The sequence below is a fragment of the Pan troglodytes genome, chromosome 12 (genome assembly GCF_028858775.2).
Source record: "Pan troglodytes isolate AG18354 chromosome 12, NHGRI_mPanTro3-v2.0_pri, whole genome shotgun sequence".
Taxonomy (NCBI): Eukaryota; Metazoa; Chordata; class Mammalia; order Primates; family Hominidae; genus Pan; species Pan troglodytes.
This window is the reverse complement of record NC_072410.2, coordinates 73,676,576-73,691,864: the sequence shown is the minus strand read 5'-3', so window position 1 is coordinate 73,691,864 and position 15,289 is coordinate 73,676,576. Positions and strand designations below refer to the sequence as shown.

General features: G+C 39.9%; 1 protein-coding gene across 1 annotated transcript in view; it reads right to left on the bottom strand.

Annotated features, from left to right (window-relative positions):
- The window catches only part of FSHR (follicle stimulating hormone receptor), a 198,683-nt gene that overhangs the window by 19,468 nt on the left and 163,926 nt on the right, over positions 1-15,289 (bottom strand). Inside the window, exons 5-8 of the mRNA XM_525753.6 lie at positions 8,064-8,135; positions 6,483-6,560; positions 936-1,004; positions 750-824 (exon numbers count right to left, since the gene is read on the bottom strand). Of these exons, the coding sequence (XP_525753.2) occupies positions 750-824; positions 936-1,004; positions 6,483-6,560; positions 8,064-8,135 (294 nt within the window). The remainder of the gene's footprint in view (positions 1-749; positions 825-935; positions 1,005-6,482; positions 6,561-8,063; positions 8,136-15,289) is intronic.

Sequence of the window (15,289 nt, the reverse complement as noted above, 5' to 3'; positions counted from 1 at the left end):
CCATGGGAAGAAGTCACTGATGGCGAGGTTGACAGAGAGACTTGAGGAGGTAGAACTTTGGAATGATGCTTGATGGAAGGGGCAGTGTAGGTAAGAAGAGAAGATGGGAAAGTCACTTTTGGAGGGAAAGATGGAAGTAAGGAAATGACAAGAGGGAGGGGTGCTGATGCAGGGCTATGAGGCACGGAATGCATCTCAAGGGATTTGGAAAGAGGATGCAAAAATAATGTGTATCTAGGTCTCATTGGGTTGAAGGAACCTCCTGAGTGTTGAGGATGGTGGAGAATTGTGCTTTCCTTTCCAGGGAAGAGACACATGGTCGAGTGGTTGTGGGTCTGTACCATGAGTTAGATCAGTTTAAATCCCTGCTGTAACTCTTGTATAACCTTGAGTGAGTGAATTAACCTCTCCAGGGAAGCCAGTTTTTCCTTCTGTAAAATGGGAATAATAGCTCCTACCACAGGGGGTGATTTTAAGGATTAAACAAGAAAATGCATCTTAACTTCTTAGAACACCATCTGACACTCTGTACATGCTCATTACATGTTATTATTAGTGTTGCTTTTTAATGGAGAGTTAGACCGTGGATAAGCCTTAAATTGTCTCTATAAATTTTTGCAGATGACACGAATAAAAATTGAACTTGATGGCCAGCCCTGTGTTGGAAGCTTCTCCCCTAGCTGCAGAGAGTTGACTTCTAACTTACACAAACTGAGCTCTTGCACACAGAAATGGGGAAAGCTACTCACAGAATGACTGGTCCAGAGGCTCCATGGAAAACATCATTAGGCAATTCTTCTAAATTATTATTATCGCTTAGATTCCTGGGGATGGGGTTGAGGAAAGAAGAAGGAAAACACAAAGCCACATAAATATTGCTGTTGTAAGAGCCATTTCCCTTTAAATGGCCTTGAAGAATAGTCAGGGCTACTTACAGCTCATCTAGTTGGGTTCCATTGAATGCACAGTTGTGTATTTCTTGAATCCCATTCTTATTCAGCCATCTGAAATAAAAGGCCTATTAAAAAACCAATAATGTCAGATGCAAACAATACATGGGTTTCATAATTGGAAGCACTGAGCAAGGGCAGACAGCACAGGTTAGTGGCATAAAGAAAATGCCACTTTTAAAGCTTGGGGACACGGGTGGGGGGAAGACTGATTTATTGCTGTATAATCTTTTGTAACTTTTGAAGTTTGTATTACGTGCATGTATTACCTATTCAAAGGAATAAATGAAATTTAAGTTTGAAAGGCACACTTAGGCAGAGCAGCCTGGATTCTATAACTGTAAGGTCTTTACACACATCATTTGTGTGTGGAGAAGCAATGCGGGGAGCGACAGATCTTTCTCATCCTGAAGGACAGGAATCGTACAATTATTGAACAAGTGTTTATAAGACAGAGAAAGAGCATTTTGTGTCACCTTTCTCTAAGGCCTTAAGCCTTTCACCCATGATCACCCACAGCATCAGGCCTGGCTGTCATCAAAAGTGATCTAATTAAGTTGTCAGACAACCTGAACATCTCCTGTGACCCATAGGGACCTGGTTATTGGAGGTTTGTGGAGGTGGCTCTGGGTTAAGCCAGAAAGGAAGAGAAATCAATTATAGAGAATGTGGGCTGTGACAGGGTGAGGTGATCTGAATGAGCAGGGGAGGAGGTTCTGGGGGAGGTGGAGATGGGTGTAGAACAGCCATCCTGATTGCGCTAAGAAGGTCAGTGAGCAGGGTTCCCTGGACAGGGGAGCCCAAGGACACCTTGGGCTACAGCTCTGCCTTGCTCTGCTCCTGAGTGGATCTGAAAACAAAAACAGATACCAAGGTCAGGAGAGCTTAGCCCGAAGAACCTCTGACTACCTGCTCTTGTTTTGCTGTCAGGTTCTTTTCCCTGTCCAGCTTAGTGGGCTTGCAAATAACACTGTACAGAAAGCTGACCCAGAGAAGCTCTTGTGCATCCAGGACTCTCTTTCCTGGGCTGCCATGGGTAGCCAGAAAACACTTAAAATCACAGGAGAACAACTGTATGTCTTTTTCTTCCTCTTGAAAACCAATTACCTAAAAAAAATCCAGAAAGGGGCAAGGTAAATCTTTTAAAACATTCACAACCAATTGGTGGGTTCTGATGGCAAAGAAGTGGCTATGCACCCCCATGCCATTTGAGAAAGCCTCTCCCAGGCACATCTGGACTCCTGACTGTTGCAGGATAGTGGGAGTTGCTGAGGTAGCTGTGGCATGTGGATCCCTGGGGATTTGAATCAAATACAGGATTCAGCAAACTTTTTCTGTAAAGGGCCTGATAGTAAAGTTTAGGTTTTATGGGCCAAAAGGCAAAAATAAAAAATATTATATAAGTACTTTATGTACTTATAAAACAATTACCACAATTTTTTATTGACCAAATTCAAAGTGTAATAATTGAGTATTTTTTTTTGTAATATAGGCCTAATATTGAGAAGAGAATTTTTAGTGGGGGATAACATTTTGCTTAACTTAGATCTAATGTTTGTGTTTCCTGTCTTAGCTCATGAGCTGGATTTGGCCTCTGGGTTGTATGTAGTTGGCTGACCCTTAATCCATACAGATTCCACCTATTTGCCTATTGACTAGATAATTAATATTTCTTGCATATTACCGTCCTGTAAATCGATGTTGCTATAATCAAATAAAACATAAACTAATTTTAAATAATTATTGTATTCAAATATCCCTTTGTCTTTATGGATTATCTCAATCAACAGATACCATCATATGGGGAGGAGGATGGTATTTCTTGATGTCAGCAATGGATCATCATACAAAAAAAACAAATTATGTTCAGAACTGCTGCCCTTGGATTTACATTATCTGTGGGAATCTCAAGCTAGTAACAAAGGGAAACCCACATTTATTACACGCACCCCTGGTCTCTTAAGAGAGGAAGTACCTATTTGAAAACCAGATGATGACGATGATGACGGTGATGACGATGACTACAACAACCTGGGCAGAATATCAACTAAGAAGTTACTGCATCACAGGCTTACCTTAACCCTTTTGTGTCCTTGGGGATGAGGCCAGTGTGCTCACTCAGCAGAGGCTCAGGAAGCTACAGAAGTGAAATTTGCTCTCATCCTGAAGAGTGGAGGTGCTGGGGACTTGGCCCTTTAAAACTCATTGAGGGGCAGGCAAGGGAGATGGGCAGACTGAGGAACAGAGGAAACACGCACGAAGCAGGTCTCTCCTGAGGCCAGAGTGTGCTGGGCGCTGTCACGCATATCACCTCATTTTATTTCTTCTGAATTAGGACATTATTCTCCTGGCTGGCCATAGCTAGGTGCTTTCCCCATTCAGGCACTCTGCTTACCAGGGCACAGTGCGGGTGCAGAAGGGCTCAGAAGCCTCTACACAGTGGGTTTTTATTGCTCACTTCTCTGATTCACTAGGCTAGTGTCTGATAATCTTTCATTGCTGGTTGCTTTAAAAATACATTTACTTTTAGAACAGGGCCTCAGAATTTTTTTCAACTTTCAGTTTCAGGGGAGCATGTACAGGTTTTTTACATAGGTAGTCTGCATGTCATGGGGTTTGGTGGACAAATAATTCCATCACCTGGGTAATAACCATAGTACCCAATAGATATTTTTTGTGATCCTCTCTCTCCTCCCTCAGGTAGGCCCCAGTGTCTGTTGTTCCCTTCCTAGAATCCATGTGTTCTCATTGTTTAGCTCTTATAAGAGTGAACATGTGGTATTTGGTTTTCTGTTCCTGTGTTAGTTTGCTTAGAACATTGGCCTCCAGCTCTATCCATGTTGCTGCAAAGGGCATGATCTTGTTCTTTTTTATAGCTGTGTAGTATTCCCAGAATTTTGAAAATTGCTGTCCATAGAATACTTCGACAGTCATCAGCGCCATTTGCCATGCTTTTTTTTTTTTTTTTTCTGAGTGTGCTCAAATGTCCCCATGGGAAGAAAGCACCCCTGCATCGAAGCTGCCAAACTAGAAACGACTGGAGACTTAAGTTGTGTTAAGTATGAATTACATGATTTTATTGTCTATGGATTAAGGGACAGCCAAAATAAGAACAATAGAAATTGTTTCCACAAAAGTGAGTTTATCCTTTAGAGACATGTCTGAGAAACATTCACTCTTAAAAGAAAACTCCTTTCCTGAAAAGTGTGTTCCTAAATTCTGAGAGATCAGTGTCCATGAACTGGAGTTAGGAAAGAGCAGACGGGATCTATATGTTTCCCTTGTAGCTTTGGGTTTGCAAAGCTATGTCAGAAGTTCTTATTTCCTCAGGTTCTTTGCCTCTAGTTGGGGAGAGTTGAGACCAGGTCACTTAAAGTGCTTTGCCTTCTGTCTTACGGTCTGGACAAAAAAGTCAGATCAATGATACTGTGAGAACAATATAAGCACACTATGCAAAACTACAAGAATGATATGAGCACACTCCCACTTAATTCTATATTTTCTATAAAAAATTGAATAAGTTTGCCACATTATAACATTCATTTAAGTCTATTTAAAATGAACATATATTTCAAGAAAGATCCAAATAAACATAAACATCTAGGTATAAATGTTTACATTTATCACCAATCTCCCTCTGTGAAGTAACCCAGGAATCCTTTTACTGTTGTGTTTGTTTCACAATCCAGCAGGCCAATATGACTCATGTATTCACTATTTTCCACAAGCTCTTTGTATTATTATTTTTATTTATTTTATTTTATTATTATTATTTTTTGAGATGGAGTCTCACTCTGTTGCCCAGGCTGGAGTGCAGTGGTGCAATCTTGGCTCACTGCAAACTCTGCCTCCCGGGTTCAAGCGATTCCCCTGCCTCAGCCTCCTGAGTAGAGGGGATTACAGGTGCCTGCCACCATGCCCAGCTAATTTTTTTTTTTTTTTTTTTTTTTTTTGTATTTTTAGTAGAGACGGATTTCACTGTATTAGACAGGATGGCCTCAATCTCCTGACCTCGTGATCTGCCTGCCTCGGCCTCCCAAAGTGCTTGGATTACAGGCATGAGCCACCACGCCCACCCGATTATTTTTATTTTTATAAAAGGCAGGTGCTCTTCCTGGTCTTGATTATTCTGTTCCTTCTGCACGCCCTTTGCCAATTCCCTAGCTAACTACTGCTCATCTTTAAAAGCCCATTTTAAAAACAACCTCTTTTTCTTAGCTTCCTTTCCCTTGTTTAACTCTTCCTTTAACCCTCGCATCACAGACTAGTCAGATTAAATCATTCCTTCTTTCCTCTTAGAATAATTGCTCTTTTTTTCTTTGTATATCATTCATTTTGCTCGCATTTTAGTTTATTCCTTTTGCTTTCTCTTTCTTACCCTTTCTGCACCCCATCACCTCATCTCAACACACACACACACACACACACACCCCTTCACTTCAAATATCATGAGCTTATGTGAAATGATTCAGTATCACTCACCTATAGCTTTTGTCCTAATATCTATGTATTTTGAATACATTCCTTTGATTGAATTTTATTGTTCCCTCCATACATTCAATTTCTATGCTAATCTGTTTTCAAACTTTTTCCATTGTTATCTGTGATTAATTTACACCAAATACAGTGCTTAGCTTTACTCACCAAAGTGTTATAATCTGTCTACTATTTCTTTTTTCTTTTAACAGCCGGGTCTCTGAATCATATAACTGAAGGGGGCTAAAATTCTTTATGGACTGGAACTTATGTTTTGTACATATAGGCATATTTTAAAAACTCATACTGGTATATTTTTTAAAAAACACAACAGTTTGTAAAATAGATAAAATGCTTTTCATATCTTACAGATGTAAGTGCAGTTGCTGGGTCCCCAAATGTCATTCAGTGCATCTAACTTTCATGGATCCCAGGCATACTTAGATAGCCCATAGTGTCCTATTTCTTGGCCATACTTGTGAGTGCATAAACTGCTACAGGGGCTACTGGCATAAAAGAGTAGAAGGTCTTTCACTAACAACACAGAATGCTTTTAAGAGATTTCCCAAAAGTCAGAGAGAGTAACTCAAGCTCATTAAAAAATGTGATTGTTTCAAGAAAATGAGAAGTCATCCTATGCTCAGCATGGGCCTGAACAGGAATTGCTTGGCATGGTTATGAGGGAATCGCCGTATCTTCCTGATTGGGCCTCCTTCCTGATCTTTTTCTTTGGGCAACAAAAGCCTTGCCAGGCAATAACTAGCTTTATTGATGCATGAGTTATTCTTTCCTTTGGAACAGATGTTGTATCACAGGAGATCATCATTCAAACAGCAATTTTAAATACTTGAATCACACCCCAGAATCATAAATTATTAACATGACTCCACATTGTGATTCTGAAATGTAAAGATGAGAGAACGCAGAACCAGAGAGTGATTTAAGTGGAGAAATGCCAAAGTTACCCAAACAAAAAAGGAGCATCCAATTATGAGAAAGAGATCACTAAATGAAAAATCAAATGTTACTCTGTTGGATTTTTTCCCCCTTACTTACAGAATCACACTTTCAAAGCTCAGCCCCACGAAAGAATTTCTTTCAATTGTGTGGATGTTTATGTTATCTTGAATGTCACTAGAAGAAAGTACAGACAAATAAGATACTTACATCAGCTCTACTCATGTAACCTTCCAAAATTTAGTTTAACTGGCATGATGAGGTCTTTAGCTGAGGTAATGTATTAATATAACTAGTTGTTGTTTAGAAGATGATCAGCTCAAAGTTTGGAGAAAAAATTGTCTCTAATTTGTCTTTAGTATGTTTTTACAAATGGAATTGCAGACATTCAGTGTCTTTTTTTTTTTTTTTTTTAAGACAGGTTCTCTTGCTCTGTCACCCAGGCTGGAGTGCAGTGGTGCCATCACAACTCACTGTAGCCTCAACCTCCCAGGCTCCAGTGATCCTGCCACCTCAGCCTCCAGAATAGCTGGGACTGCAGGTGTGCACCACCATACCCAGCTAATTTTTGTATTTTTTGTAAAGTCAGGGTTTCACCATGTTGCCCAGGCTGGTGTCAAACCCTGTGCTTAAGTGATCTGCCTGCCTTGGCTTCCCAAAGTGCTGGATTAGAGCCATTGGCCACTGTGCATGGCTTACTTTTTTCTTCTGAAGGTTTTCTTAAATAATTTCACCCTAATGTAACAAACACTTAAGCTGACCTTTCACCTCTTGTCTAACTTCTCTGTTCATCTTAGTTGGGCCTTCTCCTCATGTCAATCCCCTTCTTACAGCTAGTTTCCTTCTGCTTGTTCTCCTTGGGTCTCAGAATGGCTTTATCATTGATTTTTCTTTTCCTGAATGAAAGGATGAGGAAACTCTCATTTTCTGTTTGTATTCCTCATTTCCCCCGTCAACCTTCCCTGTTAGGTCTGATCTAATATGGAGAAGTAAATGTGGAAGTAACAGCTGTACAAGTAGTGTAGTAAACAGCTTGGAACAATTTGAGAAATTCTGAAAGATTTTCATATTTTTCTCTTTCTCTCCTCCCTCCCTGCTTACCTCCTTCCTCTCTGCTTAGCTCCTTACACCCCTTCCCCATCTCCTCCTTTTGGATCTGTCCATATTCTTACAATTTCACTATTGGAAATAGTTGCCATTATATGCTACCTTTTCTCTTCTTTTTTCAAAATACAAATACCTTGGGAAAAGGCAAACACAGCCTGTCATTAACTCTTTAATATGAATGTGTTTGTTAGATAGTTTCTTTGTGCCCAGGGCAGCATAGCAATTCTAGAAAGAAGAGGAGAGGATGCTGGAATACAGGGGGTGTTGTTTATGTGTGTGGGGGGCAGTAATTAAAGCGCTAAATAGTGAAAAAATGAGCCACTTTTTGATTTTGCTACATGCTGGTTTTGTGAACAATACTCTTATGAGGGGTCTTTCAGTTTCCTCCAAACTAATATTGACTGGCCTGCAGGTAAAATCAAGGACCTCACTTCTAGCCTCCCTATCTTTGCTAACCCAGAGCAATACATTTGGAGGATGTAGACTACACAATGCACATTAAAGGCCCAGATGGCCGTTGGGCAAGACAGATACTGAGTAAAGAGTTGGTAGTCGCTCAAGGAAAAAACTTACAGTAAAACTTTTTGGAGAGAATGAATCTTGTGAACATCTGGAAGGTGCTTAATACCTGTGTTGGATATTAACCTAGAGAGAAACAAAATGAGAGTGAGTGAAAATGAAACTGGCTGTTTAAACAGTTGTTAAAGCATGAACTTTCCAGAATAAAAATATCAATTTTGAACCATCAGAAAAATCTACGAGAAAAGCCCGTATATACCTGAATTAGGCTCATGTTTTCTATTTTAAGGTTCGTTCCACGGTCTTAAAAGCTGTTGATTCCTCAGAGAAAAGAAACTTACACTTCAGTCACAAGGGGATTAGGATGCCACAGTATACATTAAAAAAAAAAAAAAAAAACGATTGATAAGTTAATGTGACCCTAAAGCAACTTCCAACTAGTAACAAAAGTTTCTTAAAATTTCCCCTATTTCCAACCTCATCATACTTGTTGGAAAACTCCTTTCTCCACTCCAAGCGATTCTCTTGGGATTAGAGCATGAGATTCCATGCCCTAAGACCCTAGGTTATGTATGTGACCTAAGCTGGGCCAATCAGACTCTCTCCTGGGAACTGGTTAGAGGTTGGTTAGAGCTTCTGCTGTCATTACCCTTACGAGATGGTTATAAATTTCTATAGCTGAAAATTTCAGACCTACCCTGGATCCTTCCCAAGGTCTGGTTGTATTGGCCTGGCTTTCCCGGGAAGCAGAGCCTGAGAAGAAGCCTAGCTGTGGGTAATATAGCTGATAGCATGATTTCAGAGCATTCAGGACAGGGAGTGAAACTGGGAAGGAGGTGAAGCTAAGCAATACTACCACTACTGGTGATTAGTTCCTAATCCCAAGGACTTGAGTTAGGATATTTAAAAAATTGGTCCTCAGAACTGTTGATCTGAGTGAGGGAGAGTAGTGGGGGAAGGATGTGTCCGTAGACTCCCCTTTCCTATTGGTAAAAGGTGACCCTATGGTGTTAATTCCCCACTTATGGCTTGCACATTTGTGAGCACCCAGTGAGTTCCTGATGGGCATCTCTCACAGTGGTGCCCAAGAAGCCCCAGAGTAGGAAGTGAGAGGTGTACAAGGCTAGGCCAGGTGTTGTCCAGTTGCACTTGAGTGAAGCTGGATGAAATGTGGGTGGAACTGGCTGCCAGAACAATGGTGAGGGTTTTTAGAGGCACATACGAATTATTGGACACGTTGTTCTTTGTCATTTCTCTAACACCTGTGAGTTATTTGAAATCCTTCTACTACCTCTCTACTCCCATTCCCTTTTCTGTATGTGACTTACTCAAGATGGAGGTGGTGATAGTTGCATGCAACCTAAAGAACACTCATTGATATATATTAATCATTGTGAAGGACGATATGTCCTTTTGAGGTTATGACTCAAGAAGATTTGGTGCCTTGTTCTCTGCTTCTGTATTTGGAGAGGAAGTGAATGCAGTCTATGGGTTCTCGGTGATGGTTCTCAAATTTTTTTTTCTTTTTTTCCTCTCTTGATTCCCTAATGTCCACATAGAAGCTGTCTTTGGCAATTCTCTTTTAATTACTTCAACAGCCCTTGAGTTAGTCTCCCTTTGCTTTTTATCCAGGAAAAGAGGTTCTTTTTTGAAGGATTTTTTGTGTTGTTAATGCGCTAAAAAATTATATACAGAAAAATAAACTCTTTTCAGCATAGAGGTCTATGAGGTAAGACAAATACATATAGCTACGTAACCACGAGCACAATACAGACATAGAACAGTGCCATCACTTTCTAAATTCCCTTGTGTTTTCCCTTTGTAGTTCATCTCTTCACCTACTTCATATCCCTAGCAACCACTGATCAGTTTTCTGTTTCTGTAATTTTGCCTTTTCCAAAATGTTATGTCAATGGAATCATCCATGATGTCCCCCACTAGAGCCCAAAGATGCTCTCCACACAGCCACTGCCAGGGAAGTGGGGAGGAGTGGTGTCAGTGATTCAGGACTGTCTTTTCTATCTCTTCAGTGCCTCTTTCAGCGATACGAAGTTAAAACCAGGTACTATGAGTGCTCACCTGATTTTTGGTTCTCATGAAGGTGTTTTTTAATGTGTAGAGAGCTGTTAATTTGGTGTCTTTGCCCAGGGGACAATTGGTGGAGCTTTCTATTCCACCCTCTTGCTCTGTCTCTATCAGTGGAATAATCTAGAATGCAACTTTTGGGTCTGGCTTCTTTCACTTAGCCTAACTCCCTATTTCTCTTTCTTCTTTCACAGCAAAGCTTCTATAAAGAGTTGTCTGCACATGCTGTCTTCATTTTCTCATATCCCGTCGATCTTCAACCTGCTCCAGTCTATTTTCATCCCATAACTCATAACTGAAACTGTGACTGTCATGCCAAAGTCTACAAACTCACCAACTACCAAATGTAAGAAACACTTTAAACAGTCACTTTATTAGGCCTCTCTGGATCATTTAGCATTTTTTCTCTGGACTCTCTTTTCTATTGGTTTCTGTCATTTTGCATTCTTTTGTTTCTGCTCCTTCTCCTGTTACTCCTTTTTAGCATTCTTTGTTGATTCCTTTTTCTCTATTTGTGCTCTGGGCCTTTTGCTTCTCTTTTCTATAGTCTCACTACATAGATCTTGCTTCCTGTGATTTTAAGTAGCATCAATATTGTGTGACTCCTAGATTCATACTTGCTGTCTGACTTCACTAGTCTATTGCTAATTAAAGCTTACTTTGCATATCCTCCTGAATGTCTTATTGACATAGCCAACTAAACTTGTTCCCCCCATTATCACCTCCACCAAACGGCTTCTTCTCAATTATTCTCCATAGATAGAATTGCTATCCATCAATTTTAATTTGACAGTTAAAGTTGGCTTGGCTTCTTCTTTCTCACGTTCCAATATCCAGCCCATCTCAAAGTCCTCTTAGATTCCATTTCCAAAATATGTCTTGACTTTATGCAATTTTGCCTATCTCCACTGACACCATTCCCAAAAGACCCTCTGAATGTCTGCAATATTATCCTCCTCTTCTTTTCCAATCCATTCTCCTTACAGCACTCTGGGCCTTCTTTTCAAAAATGTAAATCAGATTGTTTTACTCCTTTGCTGCTAAGGCTTTAGTTCTTTCCCATAAAACTTAGAGTAAAATTTATACTTCTTACTGCCTACTTTTTCACCTTTATCTTATGCTATTTCCCCAGTGCGTTTTAGCCCCTGTGGCTTTCTCTCAGTTCCTCAGCTGTATTAAGTTCTTTCCTTTCTCCCGATATTTGCATGTACTTTCTCTAGAAGGCTAACCATCCATTCTTCACCTGGCGAACTTCAACTCACCCTTCAGAGTTTAGTTACACATGTCATTTCTTCAAAAAGGAGCTCCATATATGCTAATCTAAATTCTGGCCCCTGATTTATTCTCAATATAACTGCATCTGTTTTAGCACTCCTCAAAACTCTGAGCCATGTATTATTTTGTGTTATTTATCCAATGTCTGCCTCTTCAACCAGATTGTGAATCATATGAGGGCAAGATTCATGTTTTTCCTGAAAACCCAATGTTGGCACAGTAGTTGACGCATATAATGTGCTCAATGTTTGCCAAGCTCTTTATGCCAGGTAATATGCTATGTTTTGTCAAGAGATGAACTCACAAGGAATTATTCACTGCCTATGTTTATTACAGCTTACTCATTCAACGTTATTTGGGTAGCAACTTCGCCATCTCTCTTAGTGAATGAATAGGTTTTATATAATTGAAAGAATGAAGAATTCATGATTGCTCAATAATAAAGTTATGAGTGCATCATTTAACATCAATTGCATGAGCTTCCATAGCCACCGTACTTATGAAATATCTATAGATATCTGCAGATGCACATTGAGATCTTTGATCTTTATAGGAAAGAAATCACACTGCAAAAAATGGCTAAAATTATTCCAGTAGTGCTGAGTTTAAGGCACTTAAAAAGATCTAGTGACCATCTAGTGAGATGGATTATTGGTGATAATTCTGTAGCTGAGACTCTCTATAACCCCAAGACAATACAGGAAATGGAGTTCAGATGAACACTTAGTTTTCAATTCATTTTTCCCCTCTGATCAATAAATTCATGTCTGATGGAGGCTGGAAGTGGGTAATCAGCTAGGAACTGTATGTCTCAATGGGTTTGCTTTTGTCAAATGACTGTTTGCTGCAAAATTATTTTGATTCACTCAACCATGGTTTATCTTCAAAAAACAGTTAAAGGCCTGAGGGTAAAATGTCAGTGAATTTAAGTTCTGCAAATGAGTCTTTTAAAGAAAGGTAACTGACTCAGAGTTTTCCCTCTCTACAGCCAGTTTTACATTCTAAGTTGGTGTTAGCATCTTTCATGCGTGATTGTCCTTAATCTTTAGGTTGTAAAGTGAAAGTGAGCTTCTCTCCCATCAGGATAAACTTAGCGGGGTCCTGTAATTGCTGGGAACCATTCTTACCTATTCTGCCATAGGATAATATGCTTGCCTTTCATAAACAGGTGACCCTGAGGCTCTGAGGCTCATTGTCCTAAACATCATTAATGCTTTTATTAAGCTTCAGTAGTGTTGATGGGCTCTTATTTTTTCTTGAGTTAACAGCGTCTGTGTTTGCTTGTGTTGCACTGGTCTATGTGCCATCCTTCCAATAAAATCTATATTTTATCCAAGGAGGAAGGCAGACACAGTGTGCCGGTTTCAGGGAGTTTGGGAGTGAGTTAAGACTAGCACAGGTGAAACACTCAGAATGGTCTAGTGGAAAACTGTATGCTACTGATTGTGAATGCTTTATGAGTTCAGGGAAGGGGCTGGAGGAACAATATGGGCTGGAGTAGCCAAGAAGAAGTGCTTATAGGAAGAGGAAAAAAGTCAAGTATCTTAGAAACTACAGAGCCTTCTGGCCTAAACTAAGAGTAGCAAGTGTGTATATCCGGACCACACGAGGTGGATGAAAGGATGGGAAGCAGAGAAAAATGAAATTAAAAGGCAGGGAGGAGGCAGGATTCCAGAAACTTTAAAGCTAGTTAAAGAAACATGGTAAAGAAGAAGCATGGTGTTAATTCCCCACTTATGGGCAAGCATTAGAAGCCACTTTATGGGGCTGCAAGGGGAAGCAAGAAGACTTGAGGGTTCCCTGAGCAGAGCTGGCCCATGTTTTCACCAGTCCATCATCTCAGGAATTCACAGAAGTAATCAGACCAAACTGATGGTGGTTGAGAACCAACTGTGGAGGTGAATACTTAACCTACTGGAGTGAGAAAATTAAGCCAGGAAGGACAAGACATCCCGTTTTATCACATATGTCAACAAGCAAAACATTTTTTTTTTTTTTTACCTCTGTTCCACACCAAATCTACCATGGCATGGAATGATCGATTCTGAGACTGTGTGAAACAGCTCTCTCTTAGTCTAGGACTTAAGGCAGCCACAGAGTTCATGCTATGGCTTGAGTAGATCATTGAGATGCTTTAGGCAAATTTGATTAAGAGAGAGGATGCTGCCAGTTGTGTGTCCAGTTTATCCTTTTAGCCAAAGCGCATTTCCTAGTAACCAAGGATGAGGATTTGAAGTTGAACTCTTTTCTCTACCTACTAATTGGTTTCCTGTGATATAGGATTTGTTTCCTTTTAAGCCATTTGATTCTTTTATTATTTTACATTTTTAATTACATTTTTAAAGTCTCTTGCATAAAGTTGAAGTTGACTCCTTCCTCCTGACCATTCTGAGAGAAGTTAGGGCAATGATGGATAAGACTAGGAAGAGTGGGCTGAGCTTAACTATATACAGTTGATTCTCATTATCCACAGCAGTATGTTCTAAAAGTCACCTCAAACATGGAATTAGTAAATCACTGGCCCCATGGGAAATTCAGGGTTAGATTCCTATAAGCCTTTGGTGGCAACATTTTTGTCATGGCTTGATCAATATACAACCGTGTTTTATATATGTTTCTATTTAAAGACACCTTATTTAATATTTCTTGTTGATTCATTAACACAACTCATGTTCTGGAGTATATAACTCATGTCTGAAGGAAGGTTATCTTACACACATATATTTTTGGCCATTTTAAAACATGACATCACCAAGAAAAAGCACAAATATGGGGATAAAAGGCCCTAGATGGACCATGCAAAGGACACTTGCTTTTCAGCATGACAGCTGAAACGAGGTGGCAGAATGCAGAGTCATTCAACCTCAGTTGGGAACCCATGTCAAGACACTCAAATTTTTGTCTTTCTGCACAAGCACATGTCCAGGAATAATGCAAAAGTGTTTCACGTACTGATTTTGGATTGGAAATACATTTTAGCAAGTAGATTAATTAGCACATACAGAATCTGCAAATAATGAGGATCAACTGTATATGAAAAGACTCGCTACTTTATGAGGCTTGCTAATATTGATATTTCTATTAATTACAGATCCTTCTTAACTGGGAGTTTGTATATCTTTATACAACATGATAAAAGATGCTAACATATGCTTTCTGAATCATTAAATAAACATTGCGCTAGGTATAGTATCACAGAATCGTGGAGTTAGATGGCAGAGCATGTAAGAAGGCGTATGAAAAAGGTCTTCAACTTAAGGTTTAGAGACCCTGGGTTCCAGTGGTCTCTCTAGCTACTGGATAACACCAAACACTTCACTTACCTTTTCAGAGTCTCAGTTTCTCTCTGTAAAATGATTTTGTGTAAGAAATTATGTGAGACAGTAGGAAAGCCTGGTTTCTTGCCTTTTCGATCTCACATTTTCAAAACTAGAACTATTTAACTCTCATATTTAACTGGAACTGTTTGTCTCAGTCTCCATGGAAACCAAACTCCTTAGTAATCAGGGGAAATTTAAGGGGCTCGAGGGTGACATTTCCTAGAGGAGAGGTCAATCCTATCGGCTTGGCTGCAGATTCTGTTCGGACCTAGCATCCTCGATTTGCAATCAGCCTCTGTTTTTGAGCAGGGCATGTAGCATAGCTTCAAAGGTAAGAGCTCTGGTGCCAGATGGTCTGGTTTCAAGTCCTCCTGGCCTTATCATTTTTTAAGATGTGTAGCCTTAGGGGTTAGTTGGAGTCTCCAGGGCTCAGATCTCTTATATTTTACACAGGGAAATAAGATTTACCTTTTAGGAAAACAGCCCCATGACCAGGAATTGTTACTGCTGTTGTCATGCTCCAGCCTTGTATTCCAGTTGCCATATCTGAGATTCTGATTTCCTTGATCCACTAGGACCTGGGTCATGTCTTACATCTCC